The sequence below is a fragment of the Nicotiana attenuata genome, unplaced genomic scaffold (assembly GCF_001879085.1).
Source record: "Nicotiana attenuata strain UT unplaced genomic scaffold, NIATTr2, whole genome shotgun sequence".
Classification (NCBI taxonomy): domain Eukaryota; kingdom Viridiplantae; phylum Streptophyta; class Magnoliopsida; order Solanales; family Solanaceae; genus Nicotiana; species Nicotiana attenuata.
In genome coordinates this window covers 658-15939 of record NW_017672902.1, presented here as the reverse complement: position 1 = coordinate 15939, position 15282 = coordinate 658, and the positions used below count along the sequence as shown (strand labels likewise).

At 37.2% G+C, this 15282-nt stretch overlaps 2 protein-coding genes across 2 annotated transcripts; one reads left to right on the top strand and one right to left on the bottom strand.

Moving 5' to 3' along the window:
* Positions 1-2058: 2058 nt before the first annotated feature.
* LOC109214869 lies at positions 2059-4351 on the bottom strand. Its single transcript, XM_019378833.1, has 4 exons — positions 4156-4351; positions 2794-3794; positions 2569-2751; positions 2059-2490 (listed from the first exon to the last, which is right to left on the bottom strand). The coding sequence occupies exons 1-4, from the start codon at positions 4349-4351 to the stop codon at positions 2059-2061; spliced, it is 1812 nt and encodes a 603-aa protein (XP_019234378.1).
* A 4096-nt stretch (positions 4352-8447) lies between these two features.
* LOC109214870 (polygalacturonase QRT3-like) lies at positions 8448-9178 on the top strand. The gene is made up of 2 exons (XM_019378834.1): positions 8448-8714; positions 8906-9178. The coding sequence occupies exons 1-2, from the start codon at positions 8508-8510 to the stop codon at positions 9176-9178; spliced, it is 480 nt and encodes a 159-aa protein (XP_019234379.1). The 5' UTR covers positions 8448-8507.
* The last annotated feature ends 6104 nt before the right edge of the window (positions 9179-15282 follow it).

Genomic DNA, 15282 nt, shown 5'->3' with positions numbered 1-15282 from the left:
TTGCAAATAAACACATCTTTTGCTCAAGTATTGCATGAGTCATTCTGCATTATTTTGTTTGAACATTCATGCAAGTTTTAACCTTTACATTCTTTCTTGCTCAAGTGTTTTCGCAAGTTTTATTGTTTGCGTCTGATTATGAAAGGCCCTGGGTGTATTTTTCCCCCAAATGCATTTTGATTCCGGGCATAAGTTCTTCCGAAATCAACCCTTTAACGTGAGGGTTTTCATAAGTATTTGTGCAAGTTTGCTTTTTGCGTCTTTTTGTGCAAGGCTTCGGGTGTATTTTTCCCCGAATACATTTTGATTTCGGACGAAGCTCCTTCGAAATCAATCCATTAACATGAGGGTTTTCATAAGTATTTTTGCGAATTTGCTTTTTGCGTCTTTTTGTGCAAGGCTTCAGGTGTATTTTTCCCCGAAGGCATTTTGATTCCGGGCATAAGCTCTTCTGAAATCAACCCTTTAACGTAAGGGTTTTCATAAGAGAGGGCCACTTATATTTACGGTGCTCTTGAAGAGGAAGTCTCACATTCATTACGGCACTAGCATTTGAAGTACTTATTTAACTTTCAAATGACAAAGTCAATTCATCATTCAGACAAGAAACAAAATAGAAATAAAAGGACTTCACTTTATTCCTTCCATTTTCACAAAGTACATAAGCAGATGTTATTCTGAAACGATATTACCATTACTTGTGGCTAGCTTGTACAACTTGTTTCTACGGGGCTGGCCGCGCAGTCCCCGGTCCCCATGATACAACTATGTTTCCGGTTTTCGTTTCCAGGACGACGTGGTAGTCATAGTTACCGTATCCTCATATTATTCCCCACAGTGTTCGAATGCAAATTGGAACACTGGAAGTTTTGCACCTTCAGGGGCCCCACTAATGAATTGCTAGATAATCTTCAACTTGGCAACAAACTTCGCTTCCCCTTAGGAATTTATGCTATCGAGCGAAATACTATCCAACTATTCTTTAGTGGTTTACACTTACGAACATTTGGGTAACCTTTGTTCGATAGCAAACTTAACTTCCCAGTAGGAATTTCGCTATCGAGCGAAAGATTAACTAACCATCTGCATGGTTCTTCGCTTGTGTACCTTGTTATTAGAAGGTTTTATTGCTATCATTGAAGCTTTCTTTGTAGTATGCTTTCCGTTGCATCCTCGTTAAAAACCTTGCCAGAAAAACCCAATTGGGACAAAAACTAGACAAAGGAAAAAAGAGTGTAGCACATACTTTCAGTACATATGATGTTTGTCAGCAATAATATTACTTGAGGTGTGCCACGTTCCAGTTTCTAGGAAACTTTCTCCATCTTGATTCTCCAATTCGTACGAACCTTTCTCGGTGACAGCTGAAACCCGATAGGGGCCTTCCCATGTTGGACCTAGCTTCCCTGTATTGAGCTCCCGGGTGTTTTGAGTTACTTTCCTTAGGACCAAGTCTCCTCCTTTGAAATAATGGAAGTTTTCTTTTCGATTATAATATCGTTCCATTCTCTGCTTTTGGGCTGCCATTCTTATATGCTCCAAGTCCATGCGCTCATCGAGTAGCTCTAAATTGACTAATGTTGCTTCGTTGTTTGACCCTTCATTTGCTTGGAAATATCTCAAGGTGGGCCCTACTTCTACCGAGATTAAGGCTTCTGCTCCGTACACAAGGGGAAAAGGAGTTTCTCCTGTGCTTTATTTGGCCGTTGTTCGGTATGCCCATAAAACACCGAGTAATTCCTCTAGCCATTTACCTTTAGCCGCTTCCAACCTTTTCTTGAAGTTTTGTATAATCACTTTGTCCGTCTCTTTACCATTTGCGCTCGAATGGTAGGGTGACGAAGTGATCCTCTTTTATTTTCAAGTCTTCAAGGAACTTTGTGATCTTTGTGCCAATAAATTGCGGCCCATTATCGCATACTATCTCTTTAGGTATTTCGAACCTGCATAATATGTTTTCCACAAGAAATCCACCCCTTCGCAGTCGCCGATCTTTTGATAAGGACCTGCTTCCACCCACTTAGAAAAATAATCAGCTAAAATTAAAAGAAATCTTACCTAACCAGGAGCCGGCGGCCGTGGTCCGACGATGTCCATCCCCCATTTCATGAACGTCCACGGAGAAAGAACTGAGTGTAGTGGTTCTGCCGGTTGATGTACCAGCGGTGCGTAGCGTTGGCGTTTATCGCATTTTTGTACGAAAGTTTTGGCGTCTTGTTCCATGCAGGGCCAATAATATCCTGGCCTTATCAGCTTTAACACTAAAGAGTCTGCACCTGAATGGTTTCCGTATATCCCTTCATGGACTTCTCGCATTACGTAATTAGCTTCGGACACTCCCAAACACCGGGCCAGTGGGCCTTGGAAAGATTTTCTGTACAATTGGCCTTTTTTGAAGCTATACCGTGCTGCTTTGGCACGCAGCGCCCAGGATGCCTTGGCATCTTCGAGCAATTTCCCGTGTTCGAGATAATCTATGATCTCATTTCTCTAGTCCTAGACCAAATTAGTCGCATTTACCTCGTAGTAGCTATCTACATCCAGGACCGAGTGCATCAGTTGTACTACCGTCCCAGACTCTGATGCCTTCATTTCCGTTGATGAACCGAGGTTAGCCAGTGCATCTGCTTCTACATTTTCTTCCCTCGAGATATGAGTAATCAACAACTCCGAAAATCGAGCCAGTAGAGCCTGGACCTTTACCACGTATTGTTTCATGCGCTCCTCTTTGGTTTCGAAGATCCCATAGACCTGATTTACCACCAGTTATAAGTCGCACTTGATTTCTATGACCTCGAAATCTAGTCCCCGAGCCAGTTCGAGTCCTGCAATCAAAGCCTCATACTCTGCTTCATTGTTAGTTAAAGGGACCGTTCTGATGGCTTGCCTTAGGGTTTCTCCCGAAGGCGTGGTTAATAATATGCCAAGCCCGAACCCTTTTACGTTAGAGGCTCCATCCATAAATAAGGTCCAAACTCCCGATGTTGACTCTAACACCATTACTGCCTTTTTGGTTGCTAGACGCAGTAATCCCGGACTGAAATCGGCAACACAGTCAGACAAGACTTGTGACTTAATCGCAGTCCTTAGTTTATATTCTATGTCGAATTCACTCATTTCAACGACCCATTTGGCCAACCTACCCGAGAGTTCAGGTTTGTGAAGGATGTTCCGCAGGGGAAATGTGGTCACCATAGCTATAGGGTGACATTGAAAGTAGGGCCTCAGCTTCCGAGCAGTGACTACGAGAGTTAAGGACACCTTCTCCAAATGCAGGTAGAGAGTTTTTGCTCCCGTTAAAATTTTACTTATATAATAAATAGGAGATTGCATACCTTCGTCCTCACTGACTAAAACTGCACTTACCGCTACTTCTGAGACTGCAAGGTAGAACAATAGTGTTTCACCTTCCTTTGGTTTCGAAAGTAACAGAGGGCTCGACAAATACCTTTTCAAATCTCTCAAAGCCATTTGGCACTCCGAGGTCCATTCGAAGTTGTTTTTCTTTTTGAGTGCGATGGAACTGTGACATTTCTCTGATGACCAAGAACTGAACTTGCTCAAGGCATCCAATCTTCTCGTGAGCCTTTGGACTTCTTTCACGCTTGACTGATGGTCCGAGATGTCTTCTATGGCCTTGATCTTATCAAGGTTTACCTCAATCCCCCTTTGTGATACCAGAAATCCTAGGAACTTAACAGGGCTGACTCCGAACGCGTATTTCTCGGGGTTAGGCTTCATGTTATGCTTCCTAAGGACGTCAAAGGTTTCTTGCAGATGCTTAAGGTGGTAACCTGCATTCAAAGACTTAACGAGCATATCGTCTATATAAACTTCCATAGTTTTCCCTATTTGTTTTTCAAACATCTTGTTTATGAGCCGCTGATAAGCGGCTCCGGCGTTCTTCAACTTGAAGGGCATCACATTACAGTAAAATATGTGCCAAAATTTGTTACGAACAAAGTCTTTTCCTGATCCTCCGGGTTCATCTTAATTTGGTTATACCCAGAATAAGCAGCGAGGAAGATCATTAACTCGTGCCTGGCTCGCATCGATCATTTAATCGATGTTTGCTAGTGGGAACGAGTCTTTCAGGGAACGCCTTATTCAAGTTCTTATAATCTACGGACATAGAAAGTTTATTGTTCTTCTTACAAACTACTACGACATTAGCTAGAAAGTCTGGATACTTTACCTCTCGGATCGAACGGATATCAAGTAAGCGAGTTACCTCTTTTTTGACGAATTTATTCCTGGCCTCTGCTATAGGGCGTTTCTTTTGTCTCATTGGAGGCATGTTGGGATCCAGACTTAACTTGTGTACGGCCACCTCCGTTAGGATACCTGTCATGTCCGCATGAGACTACGTAAAACAAGCGACATTATATTTAAAAAATTCAATAAATCCAGACCTGAGCTCGGGGTGTAGTCATGTTCCCGAGTGGAATTTCCTTTCTAAGAACTCTTCGAACAATTCAATTTTCTTGAGTTCTTCCGCCATGGATTTTGTTGCATCCGTCTCTTCTAGTACGTGGAAATACCTTGGCACCTGATAAGATTCTGACGCTTCTACCCCGGGCTAACTTCATTCGATTCGGGAGTGGGTGTCGGTTCCTGAAGTTTCTATGCCGCGCGCTCCTTTCCTTTGCTACTGGAGACCGAAATAGCATTCATCTCCCTTGTCGTCGCTTGGTCGCCCCTTATACGTTCAATTCTTTCGGTCGTTGGAAATTTCAATAATTGATGATACGTTGATGATACAGCTTTCATCTTGTGCAACCATGGTCGTCCCAGAATAATATTATATCCCATATCACCATCTACCACTTCAAAAAGAGTCGTTTTCATCACTCCTTTGGTGTTCGTGGGCAACAGAATCTCTCCTCGGGTTGTCACGCTCGAGAGGTAGAATCCGGTGAGGAGTTTCGTGGCCAGAATGATGCTTATGGTGAGTCTAGCTTGCTCCAATACTCTCCATTGTATGATATTGGCCGAACTCCTTGGATCCACTAGAACACGTTTGATTTTTAAGCCTAGCACTTTTAATGAAATTACCAATGCGGCGTTGTGCGGTAGCAGCAATCCGTCTGCGTCCTCTTGCGTGAAAGTGATGTCGTCTTCGGCAACTTCCCGGAGTCTCTTTTTCTATGGGTTATTGATACTTTCTTCTTTTTTGTTGCCGAGAAGGTGACCCCATTGATCTCGTTCCCTCTGATGATCATGTTGATTGTCTGGCACGGGGGACCTTCTCCTACTTTCGAGGGTTCCGCGTTATCCAAGTTACGACCGTAATTGTTCTTGGCACCGTCACTTAAGAATTCTCTGAGATGACCATTCTTCAATAGTGTCTCCAATTCTTCTCGGAGATGTCGGTAGTCCCGGGTCCGATGGCCATTCGTCCTATGGTATTCACACCACAGGTTAGGATCCCTCTGCCGGTATCGAATCTCATCGGCCTTGGGAATCGTGCTTCTTTGATGTTTCTCAGAGCGGATACCAGCTCTACTACACTGACATTGAAATTGTATTCTGATAGCCTGGGGTAGGGAGAATCTCGCATACCTGACGCTTCTTTGTGCTGCAATGATTTATTGTTCCGGCCGCGATCAGTCGTTCTATCAATAGTGAACCTGTCTACTGACTAGAAACCTCTGCCGCGGCCCTCGGTCCGTTCGTAAGGCAAAAACCGGCCCCTTGAAGACCGTCTGTCCGTGTCGAAATCGTCTTTTGATTTTTCTTTGTTCTTCTCCCGTCCCTTTGCCGATTACGGAAAACCAACCTGATCATCTTTTATCCTTATCTTTGACTCATAACGGTTGTGTACATCCGCCCAAGTCGTTGTTTGGAACTCAAGCAAACTTTCCTTCAGTTTTCGAGAAGCATCCGAACTTCTCGGATTCAGTCCCTTGGTAAATGCTTCAGCCACCCATTCATCTAGAATAGCCGGGAGCAACATCCTCTCCTTTTAGAATCGGCTAACAAACTCTCGTAGTAATCGTATTTTCCTTGTATGATTCTAAATATGTCGGCCATTGAGGCCTGCACCTTTTTGGCCCCGGCATGAGCCTTAATAAAAGAATCCGCGAGCATCTCAAGAGAATCTATGGAAAGCTCGGGTAACAGTGAATACCATATCAAGATTCCCCTCGTGAGAGTCTCTCCAAATTTCTTCAGCAAAACAGATTCAATCTCGAGGGGAGCTAAATCATTCCCTTTCACCACCATTGTATAGGTGGTAATATGCGCTTGAGGGTCTGAAGTTCTATCATACTTTGGCACGTCCGGCATTATAAATCGCTTCGAGATTAATTCTGGTACCGCGCTTGGTTTGTACGGCAATTGAGTATACTTCTTTGAGTCTGGTCCTTTCAGTACTAGTGGTGTGCCCGGGATTTGGTCCATATGGGCGTTTACCTCTCTCATAAACCGCAAAAGTTCATTCTTGAAGGGATCATTTTCGTTATTGGGGCCGGTTCTGCTCCCCCCAGCTCTATCGAAACCAACCTCGCCCCTCGAGTTGTTATTGTCGACCTTCTGCGTTGTTTGATTAGCGGGAGCCGGGAGGAATTGGGTCTCGTCTATTCGCATTATTGGAAGCCCCCGATAATACCTATTCAACCCCGTCGTAACTTTATCATGCCGTGTAAGGTGGCTTAGAATGATCGCTTGTTGCGCTTGTAAGACCCTTACCGCATCAACAACATGCTCCTCTTCAGCATCATCGGGAGTTGCCTCCTAAACATGTCGCGGGTATCGCCTGTCGTGGACCAGCGTGGCATCGTTCCCCTCATTGTGGGTGTCACTGATTGAATCCTCGAAATGAGGCTGGTCTCCTCGAACCTCAGGATTGTGTGTGTGTTAACACCTTTTTTGGCCATTTCTTATGATTTTTGCTAAGACAAATAATCAAAACACATTAGCAAAAGAGGCAAGGATCAACTTAATTACACGACTGTCTATGGCCCACGATAGGCGCCAAACTGTTAACCTGTAAAATGGTATAGTTGAATTTATACGTAGTTTCTAGACAAGTGAATTAATTTGATCCTGTAATAATGAAAGAATTAACGAAATGTACAATACGTAGCCTTGAAATACAGATGAAATCACATAAAATAGTAATTCTGGGGGCAGAGCTTTTGGACCCAACAATGATGAGACTAAAGAACAAGAAAGTAAAATTGTACAAAGCTTTGAACATATTATAGCATAAGTTTGCAAGAAAAGTCGTCTCCCTACAATGGTAGAGGAGCTCACTATTTATAGTTATATCTAGGGAATAAGGACCTAGGATCAAGCCCCTATTCGATGCCAATTATGAGTGCCATTGAAGAGTGTGTAACGGCAAGCATGAATGCCCATATCCTTTTGTAACGGGCAGTATACTAAATGCTGTGAAATATTCTCCACTAAATGCTACCGGGCGGAGGGTATTTATTGCCTCTTTATGAGTGTCATTCCTTCCCGTAACAAACGAGATAATTGCCTTCGGTTCTAACTATCCCTCGCCTTATGTTCCACGTGTCATTCTTTTAAGCGGCCACCTGGTGTGGCATATTTTACCATATCCACCTCTCCATAGGAATAAAAAAATGTGTAAATGTACTTTAAGGTATATCAGGATATTGTATACATGGGTCTTTTCTAATTTTGGAATGTTTTATGTTTCGGAAAGAAAATGGAATTATTTCACTTTTTCTACATTTTCAATTAAAAATATGAGACATAAATTCTTTCATATAAGTGAACAAAGAGATCTAACAAGGCAATAGTTAAAATCCTATTTATTCTTAGAACTATAAAACAAGATGTTCAAAAATCTTGCTCGCTTCATTTGACAATTGAAAGGCAAAAATTCTAATCTCACCATATACTACATAGTAATAGAGTCATCTCATTGATCAAAATTCCCATTTTTATACCACATGAATCATTATATGACGCTGTCAAAACTACCCCATTTAATGACATTGCAATTTATTGCCTTAAAATCAGAGTTCTAATTCTGTTTTGCCAATTCATTTCACAGTCTTCAGAGTCAAAGCATAAATAAATGCTGCATTTAACCCAACCAATGACCTCTCTAACAGTATCTTCTCTTTTCCGGTGCTAGCAATTACTACGACAATTTACTCTCTTCGTTCTCTTAAAATATATTTTCACTTTTACTTATTTATTTTATCAAATATAGTTTTTATTTTATTTTATTCAAATCATTAATTACTTATTTTTTAAATAATTTCTCAAAACTTTTTGAAATGCTATTATGAGTATTATAATAAAATATATATTTTATTTATTATTTCCTAAGGAAAGTGTAAAGTCCATTGTGAACAGGTAAAAGTAAACGGACGGAGTAAGTTACTATGTACTTTCATTACCGAATAGTAGTACTTAAAGTCCCTTTTGTACAGATAATAACTAGACGCTTGCCAAAATCCTACAAATCTTTCTTCTCCTAGTGGTCATCATTACATAAAGCCCTAAATTTATGCTTCGAAAAAAAGATGCAGCCATTTTCTTGTTTATCAATCTTGTTTTGTCTACTTAATTTGGTTGTAAAAGAGGCAAATGGCTCTCTTAGACAATTGAAACTTTACGAATTTCAAAAAGGACTTGAAGAGAAATTCCCTTCTTATTCCTCTTTCATCTATACCTCATCACCTTCACCATCTCCACAAGCTTCTGTTCCCAATTACTCAAACGCCAAAAAGGTAATAATAATACTACTCCAGCATCTTACACTATCTTTCTTCTCTACTGTTTTGTTTTAACGTAAAAATCTAAGCTACATCCTTCTCTCTTTTTTTTATCATGTCATTTCCTTTTACATTTTGAAAGAAAATGGTGGTGTAGACTTTTCTTTGACTTTCATACCTTGACTTCCTATTTTGTTTGGCTTCAGAGTGAAGGAAGGATAATTTATCCAATAGGGTATGGTGCTGATCCAACAGGGACACAAGATAGCAGTGAAGCTATAAAGAAGGCTATTGGTGATGCTTTCAAATTGCAAAATGGACTTGGATTGCTACCTGGTATTAGTGATTTGGGTGGTGCTATTATTGATTTCCAAGGTGGTAATTACAGAATTAACAGTCCTATAGTATTTCCTCCTGGCATTGGCAATATTGTGGTATGTGTTACTTCCCTCCCTTCTTTCCTTATTAAAAGATGTTAGATTATGCGTTTAATATATGCGTAATTTTTTTTTAATAATATTCCGTCACCTTGATGGTTATTTAAGATATATAATTATCCATGATCGTTGCAGTGATTACTAACGTTAAGCACGTTAATTAAATTGCATCAGTAGTATGAAATTGTGGTCGATAACAAACGAGTCCATATTGGGGAAGTCCTTCAATAATTGGTAATCATATATGGCACCAGTTTATAACGCATGCTTTTCCAAGTACAAGACATTATTTGTACAATCACATGATACTTCCTCCGGTTCACGATAAGTGATCAATTTGCTTTTTCATTTTGGTTTAAAATAAGTGTCCAATTATGTAATCAAGAAAGAATTCAATTTGTTTTAATAAAATAATCCCTATGTACATATCCCTAAGAAGTTTTCTTAGTCCTCACATCAAATGTTTAATTAGGGGTAGTTTAGTCATAGTAGGTATTTTTGTATAGAATTTAGTATTTTCTTAATGGGCATAATAAAAGCAAATTGGTCACTTATTGTGAACCGGAGGGAGTACTTACTTTGTAACGACACGTCATGTCAATTCTCATGTGATGGCTATTCAACTTTCTTTTTGTCATTTTGAAATGAGAAACTAAATTTAATAGGATTATAAGCTTAATAATTATTTTCTTAATAGTAACTTCGGATTGGATTGGGAAGTGTTCAAGCTGGAAAAAGTAAGTATGAATAGGGACCAAGACTAGTAATTAGATTTGCTCGTGGGTAGTTGTCGTGAATATTGCAAGTTCTCTATAGACAAAGGTTCTTGTTCCTTGACATGTGTCGTACTTTATTGGAAAATGCATGTTATGTTCAACTTTTACTCTCCGCTTTTATCTAGCGCTATGACAAGTGTCGTAGCTATGCATAGGAGTGCCAAGCTACGGAGTTTAAAAAAAAAATTTAAAAAAATGAATTTTGTATTAGATCAAAAAATTTACTTAAATGTTAAAGCTAAAATTGTACTCCACTATCTATTTGAACGATACGTACATTTATTGATTTAGTGTAAATAATGAGTGATTATATTTGTTATGAATCCTCACATTAACGAGGAGAGTAAATTCTCCTTATTCAAGCAACCAAACAATGTACTAGTTATCCGGGATCTAGTGAGGGGATTCTCCTTATTCGTACAACTAATTGGCTCCTTATATCTTGTTTGGCCAAACTTTTAAAATTAATTTATTTTGATTATTTTTTTAAAGTATTTTTAAAAAAAATATTTTTGGTGAGAAGCAATTTATGTTTGACTAATCGATTTGAAAAGTTTTTTGAGCAACAATTAATGTTTGGTTAAGCTTTTATAAAGTGCTTATAAATGTATTTTTTCCAAAAAAGTACATTTAAGTAGAAATTATTTTTTTCTGTTTCTCAATAACTGCTTTTACTTCTATTCAAAAATATTTTTTTTTTAAAGTTTGCCCAAAAACATTACTTTAGAAAAAAAAAATTGACCGAAAAGAAACACGACCAAACAGACTATAGTAGATTGACATTTGGAAATGGTCTTCATCATATTCGACGACGAGTTTTTAAAAGTATTTCGATGAATTAGGGAGTTGAAAGAACAAGATGTCGAGAGTACCATTAATTAGGGTTATTCCATTAATTAAACTATTGCTCTTTTTGTTGTTGAGCACTAGGGTGGTTATCGGTCGGTCCGGTTCGATTATGAATATTATCGGTTTAGCATATCAATTATCGGTTTACAAATTTGATAAACCGATAATCGAACCGATAAGATATTGGTTAGCGGTTATTGGTTAATCGGTTATCGATCATTATCGGTACGGTTATCGGTTTACCCGATAAGATAACTCAATCTAGAGTTAAGAAAAAAAAAAGACAAATTACTGGAGTTAATCAAAAAAGAGAAGAATTCACATATAGTATACTACCCATTTCTACGTTCTGTCTGGTGGCCACAACTGGAATAGTACTAATTCTTCAACAATAGTTGTCCAAGTACATTAATAATAATATAAAGTAGTAGCAATTTCACCTTAAAATTAACAAGTCCAAACATATTGTACTAACGGTCCAAGATGAATTGGATGTTGTTTGTCAAATGCCTAACCTGAAAAAAGAAATTATAGAGCAAAACCTTGATCTGTGCATGGGCAATACTAACACAGAAATAAAAAATACCTAGAAGGAAAGAAAATATTGTCTTGTTGTCAAAGCTCAGCGTACTGTACAGAAGAATAATGTTCAAAAATATACCCGAAACTGACAAAGTTTGTCGATTGAGAATTGATAAGTGCGAAGAGAAATTGGTAATAGGTATAGGTTGCATATCGTGAGCTTACAAAATAAAGAAACGAAAATTAAAAAAAAAATATAATCATTACTAATCAAAAATACGAATATGAAGATGAATTTTGTTATAGAAATTAAAAGGCGAAATATATAAACGGCTCCTTTAAGTTGTCCTCAACGATCATACAAACACTTCAATTGACCCATTTACCATTTAGACACTTCAAGTGGCTATTAAGTGTATCAAGTAAACACTCGAGTGCAGCAGACCATGTGCGTGAGTTACACTTGTCAATGACATGTCAAATGAACCAATTGAAAAATGCCACGTATCATTTGCCATAAAAATTAGACACGTGTAATATAAAAAAAAAAGACATGGAAAGAAAAATACTTCTTCCTTGCTTTGATCTTGACCAACGCGCCCTTCCTTCGCCCTCCCTACCCCCCCCCCCCCAACTCCTTTCCACTACTCCCCCCCCCCCCAACTCCTTTCACTTATGTCTTCCCAAATACACTACCCTCAACCCATTTTCTTCCGTCATCTCTTCCCCAAAATATAACCCTCAACCCTCCTTTCACTTATGTCTTCCACCTAATCATCGTGCCTTTCTCTAACCGAATCTTCATTTGGAGGTTTCAGATCTTCTTGAAATGGTGAAGGATTTGGGCGGTCGAGTTTTGAGATCGGGTCCGATCCGGAGAGGCTTGCTCTAGGAAACGAAGTGGTGAAGGAATTTGATGATGGATCTGAGTAAGGCAATGAAGGAGTCGTTGTAGTTGTCGGAATTGGTGGTCGACCTGGATGCGGAGCATTTGCTTGAGAAACAAAGAGTTGAACCGTTTGGAAACGACACGACACCAGATTAGGGCTTTGATGTCAGATATTTGGTTGAAAATCAGGTGTATAAGCGGGACGGGTTCCGACAAACCCGTCTAAGTTATCCAACTCGAGCTTCATTAGCCAGTTGTAAAATTATTTTTCTTCTGAAAACAAGAAAGAAAAGTTTGATAAAAAGCCTCACGCGCCCAAATGCAACTAAAATACACGTAACTTGCCTACTTGATATACTTGATATACTTAATAATCACTTGAAGTGTCTAAATGGTAAATGGGTTAATTGAAGTGTTTGTCTAAATCGTTGAGAACAACTTAAAGGGGCCGCTTATGTCTAGTAAGGTCTATGAAGAATGAAGATGAAGCAACTGAAGTGTGCAGCTGAGAAAGAATAGGAGAGAATGAACTGAAGCCCTAGCATATGTATATACTTAAGGGTAAAGTCGTAATCTTATTAATTCTTATTGGGTTATGGGTTTACCCATTAACAAAATTGGCAAAACGTGGCCCAAACCGATAACTCAATAGTGAAAAAATTCTAAACCGTTACCGAACAGTTAACCTAATAACCCGATATCGATAATTTAATAAATAATTAACGGTTCGGATTATCAGTTTTACCCTATATATGTCCACCCCTATTGAGCACCTTCTTTCAGACTTCTCAAAAATATAGTCATAGGCATTGCACCTATAGAAACTTCCAACTCCTTTTTCCTCTTTCCCTTTGATCCTTTAAGTTAATATATGCTTAATTAAAGAAAAAGTTCCAGTCGAGTATCTTTTAGATAAACCGGTCCCTAGATCTGCTAAAGAGAACAGAACTTTTGATTTTTGGAGTTAAGAATAATAATGGAAGTACGTTATTAATCCGAAATGAACTGCAGAACCTTTAGTTTCCACTAGCTAAATGCTCCTAAGTTAGAAAAATTCTGTAATATATAAATATTATCTTTTTTAAAAGATGCAATGGTTGGCAAAAGGAGAAAGAATAAAGGAGATTTTTCCCCTTTGTTAGACCAGGGCGTCTTTCCTTTTTCTACTTTTTTTCTCCTTTAGATCTGTTCTTTTTCCTGTTTAATTATTCTGTATTTTGTTGGATTATTCTCCTTTCCAGGTATGCTTTTATAATATTTACTTTTAAATCCGTAGTCCTTATTTTCTATTATTTTTTGTAATAAAAAGTGATTTTTTCCTTCCTATAAAATATTTGAAACTTATTTACCAATACTGTCCTAATTTTGTATATTATTCGCTCATGTACTTACAAATTATATACAATCCATTATTAGTGCCTTAAATTAGGGGACTCAACTACACCATTTTCCTTTTTTCTCCTCTCCTCTTTTCCATGTGCCTTAAATGAAACGGAGGAAAGTATTATTTAAGAATCACTTCCTCTCTAAAGAAAAATCGGAAACATTGAATCACATTCTTAATGGAAAGATTCTGCCGAATGCCGAGCGTCCTTATGGACAGATGTTCGCGACAATCCAATTCAAAATTAGATTGACTTACACGTCCTTTACTTTACAACTATCCAATTTCAAATTGGAGTAAGTATTTACTAATATTTTATAGACAACTATTATATATATATATATATATATATATATATATATATATATATATATATNTATATATATATAAATATTAATTGTGAGTGCTAATAAATATATTTCACATATATACTTCAACCAAGAGATATAATTTAATTTTTTATTCCAAATAAAAAAATTCAATTTGTCCACAATATTAATTATATTCCATGTACTAGCAACGGATATAGTAATATTTATTTGAAAATAATTTAATTTATTTGACTAATTAAATTTGTTAGTTTAATTATCAAAAGAAATTTCAAATGCAAGAATATTTAATTTTGATAAATCTATAACAATATATAAATTAAAAACAGATTTTATACGACTAATTATATAGTATACAACTTTTTCATAACTTATCTATAATTTTCATGCATCATTTTTACCCGGTTAAATACAACTGCAACATCATACAACTTAAATATAATTTTCATACAAATTTTATACAATATGTCTTTTGTATTTATTTTGTATATGATTTGTATATATATTTTGCATGTGGTGTGTTCTTCTTTCTCCCGGAAATTTCAATCAAAAATTCCTTTTTTAATAAAATTTTGATACATATCAATAACTTTATGTGAAAAGATAGTATTTATGACTTAAATACAAATTTCATACAAAGATTCACACATTATACAACTATTTTTCAACTTTCATAAAGATATTCAAATAAAAAAATTATAAGTACAACATAATGCAATTTAATACAATTTTGTAAGTATATTGTATGTCATGTCTTCTTTTTCGAGTTTCAATCTGAAATTCAGCCAAAATCAAGTCTAATCTTCGCCAAACACCCTCAAAATTGAGATATAAATTCCAAAGAATATTTTTAATTGTTTGCAACAACACTCAATCCAAACAAACAATAGTTTTTGAAAACTCAAATTCGAATTCAAAGCTTCAGAGCTTTTTAATGGCTGTCAATGGTGGAGTATCAAATACTTTCAAAATTTATTGATTGCCAATTTCAATTCCAACACCAATTGTGCAACATGAAAAAGAAATTGCTAAGTTAAAATTCTATATTGTAACAATTGAAATTCATTAGTGAATTTCCTGGGAAAAGAGAGGATGAAAATCAGAGAAAAACGAAGGAAGAAAATTGAGAAAAGTACAGAGAAGGAGAGAAAGAGAGAAAGAGAGACGGAGAGAGAGAGCGTAGGGATGGTGATTCCTTATTCAATTCCTAATATAAAGGGATACTTCATTTAAAACTATTTTGTATATTATTGGTAAATTGTATATGCCGGTGTAATTAAGTTAAAACTTGGTTAGTGAGGGTAATAAAATTTCATATATCTATCTATATCTATATTATTATAAAAGCATGAATAAAATGTTAAATTACAAAAATACCTTTTAATATTAAGCATAAT

Bases quoted from the DNA above. Each gene is read 5' to 3' on its own strand.
- LOC109214869 (XM_019378833.1), bottom strand. From the start codon at position 4,351: ATGACAGGTATCCTAACGGAGGTGGCCGTACACAAGTTAAGTCTGGAT. The intron at 3,795-4,155 runs GTAAGAAGAACA...CTTTGAATGCAG, and splicing joins AGCTAATGTCGTAGTAGTTT to GTTACCACCTTAAGCATCTG. The intron at 2,491-2,568 runs GTAGTACAACTG...GTCTAGGACTAG, and splicing joins AGGCATCAGAGTCTGGGACG to AGAAATGAGATCATAGATTA.
- LOC109214870 (XM_019378834.1), top strand. From the start codon at position 8,508: ATGCAGCCATTTTCTTGTTTATCAATCTTGTTTTGTCTACTTAATTTG. The intron at 8,715-8,905 runs GTAATAATAATA...GTTTGGCTTCAG, and splicing joins ATTACTCAAACGCCAAAAAG to AGTGAAGGAAGGATAATTTA.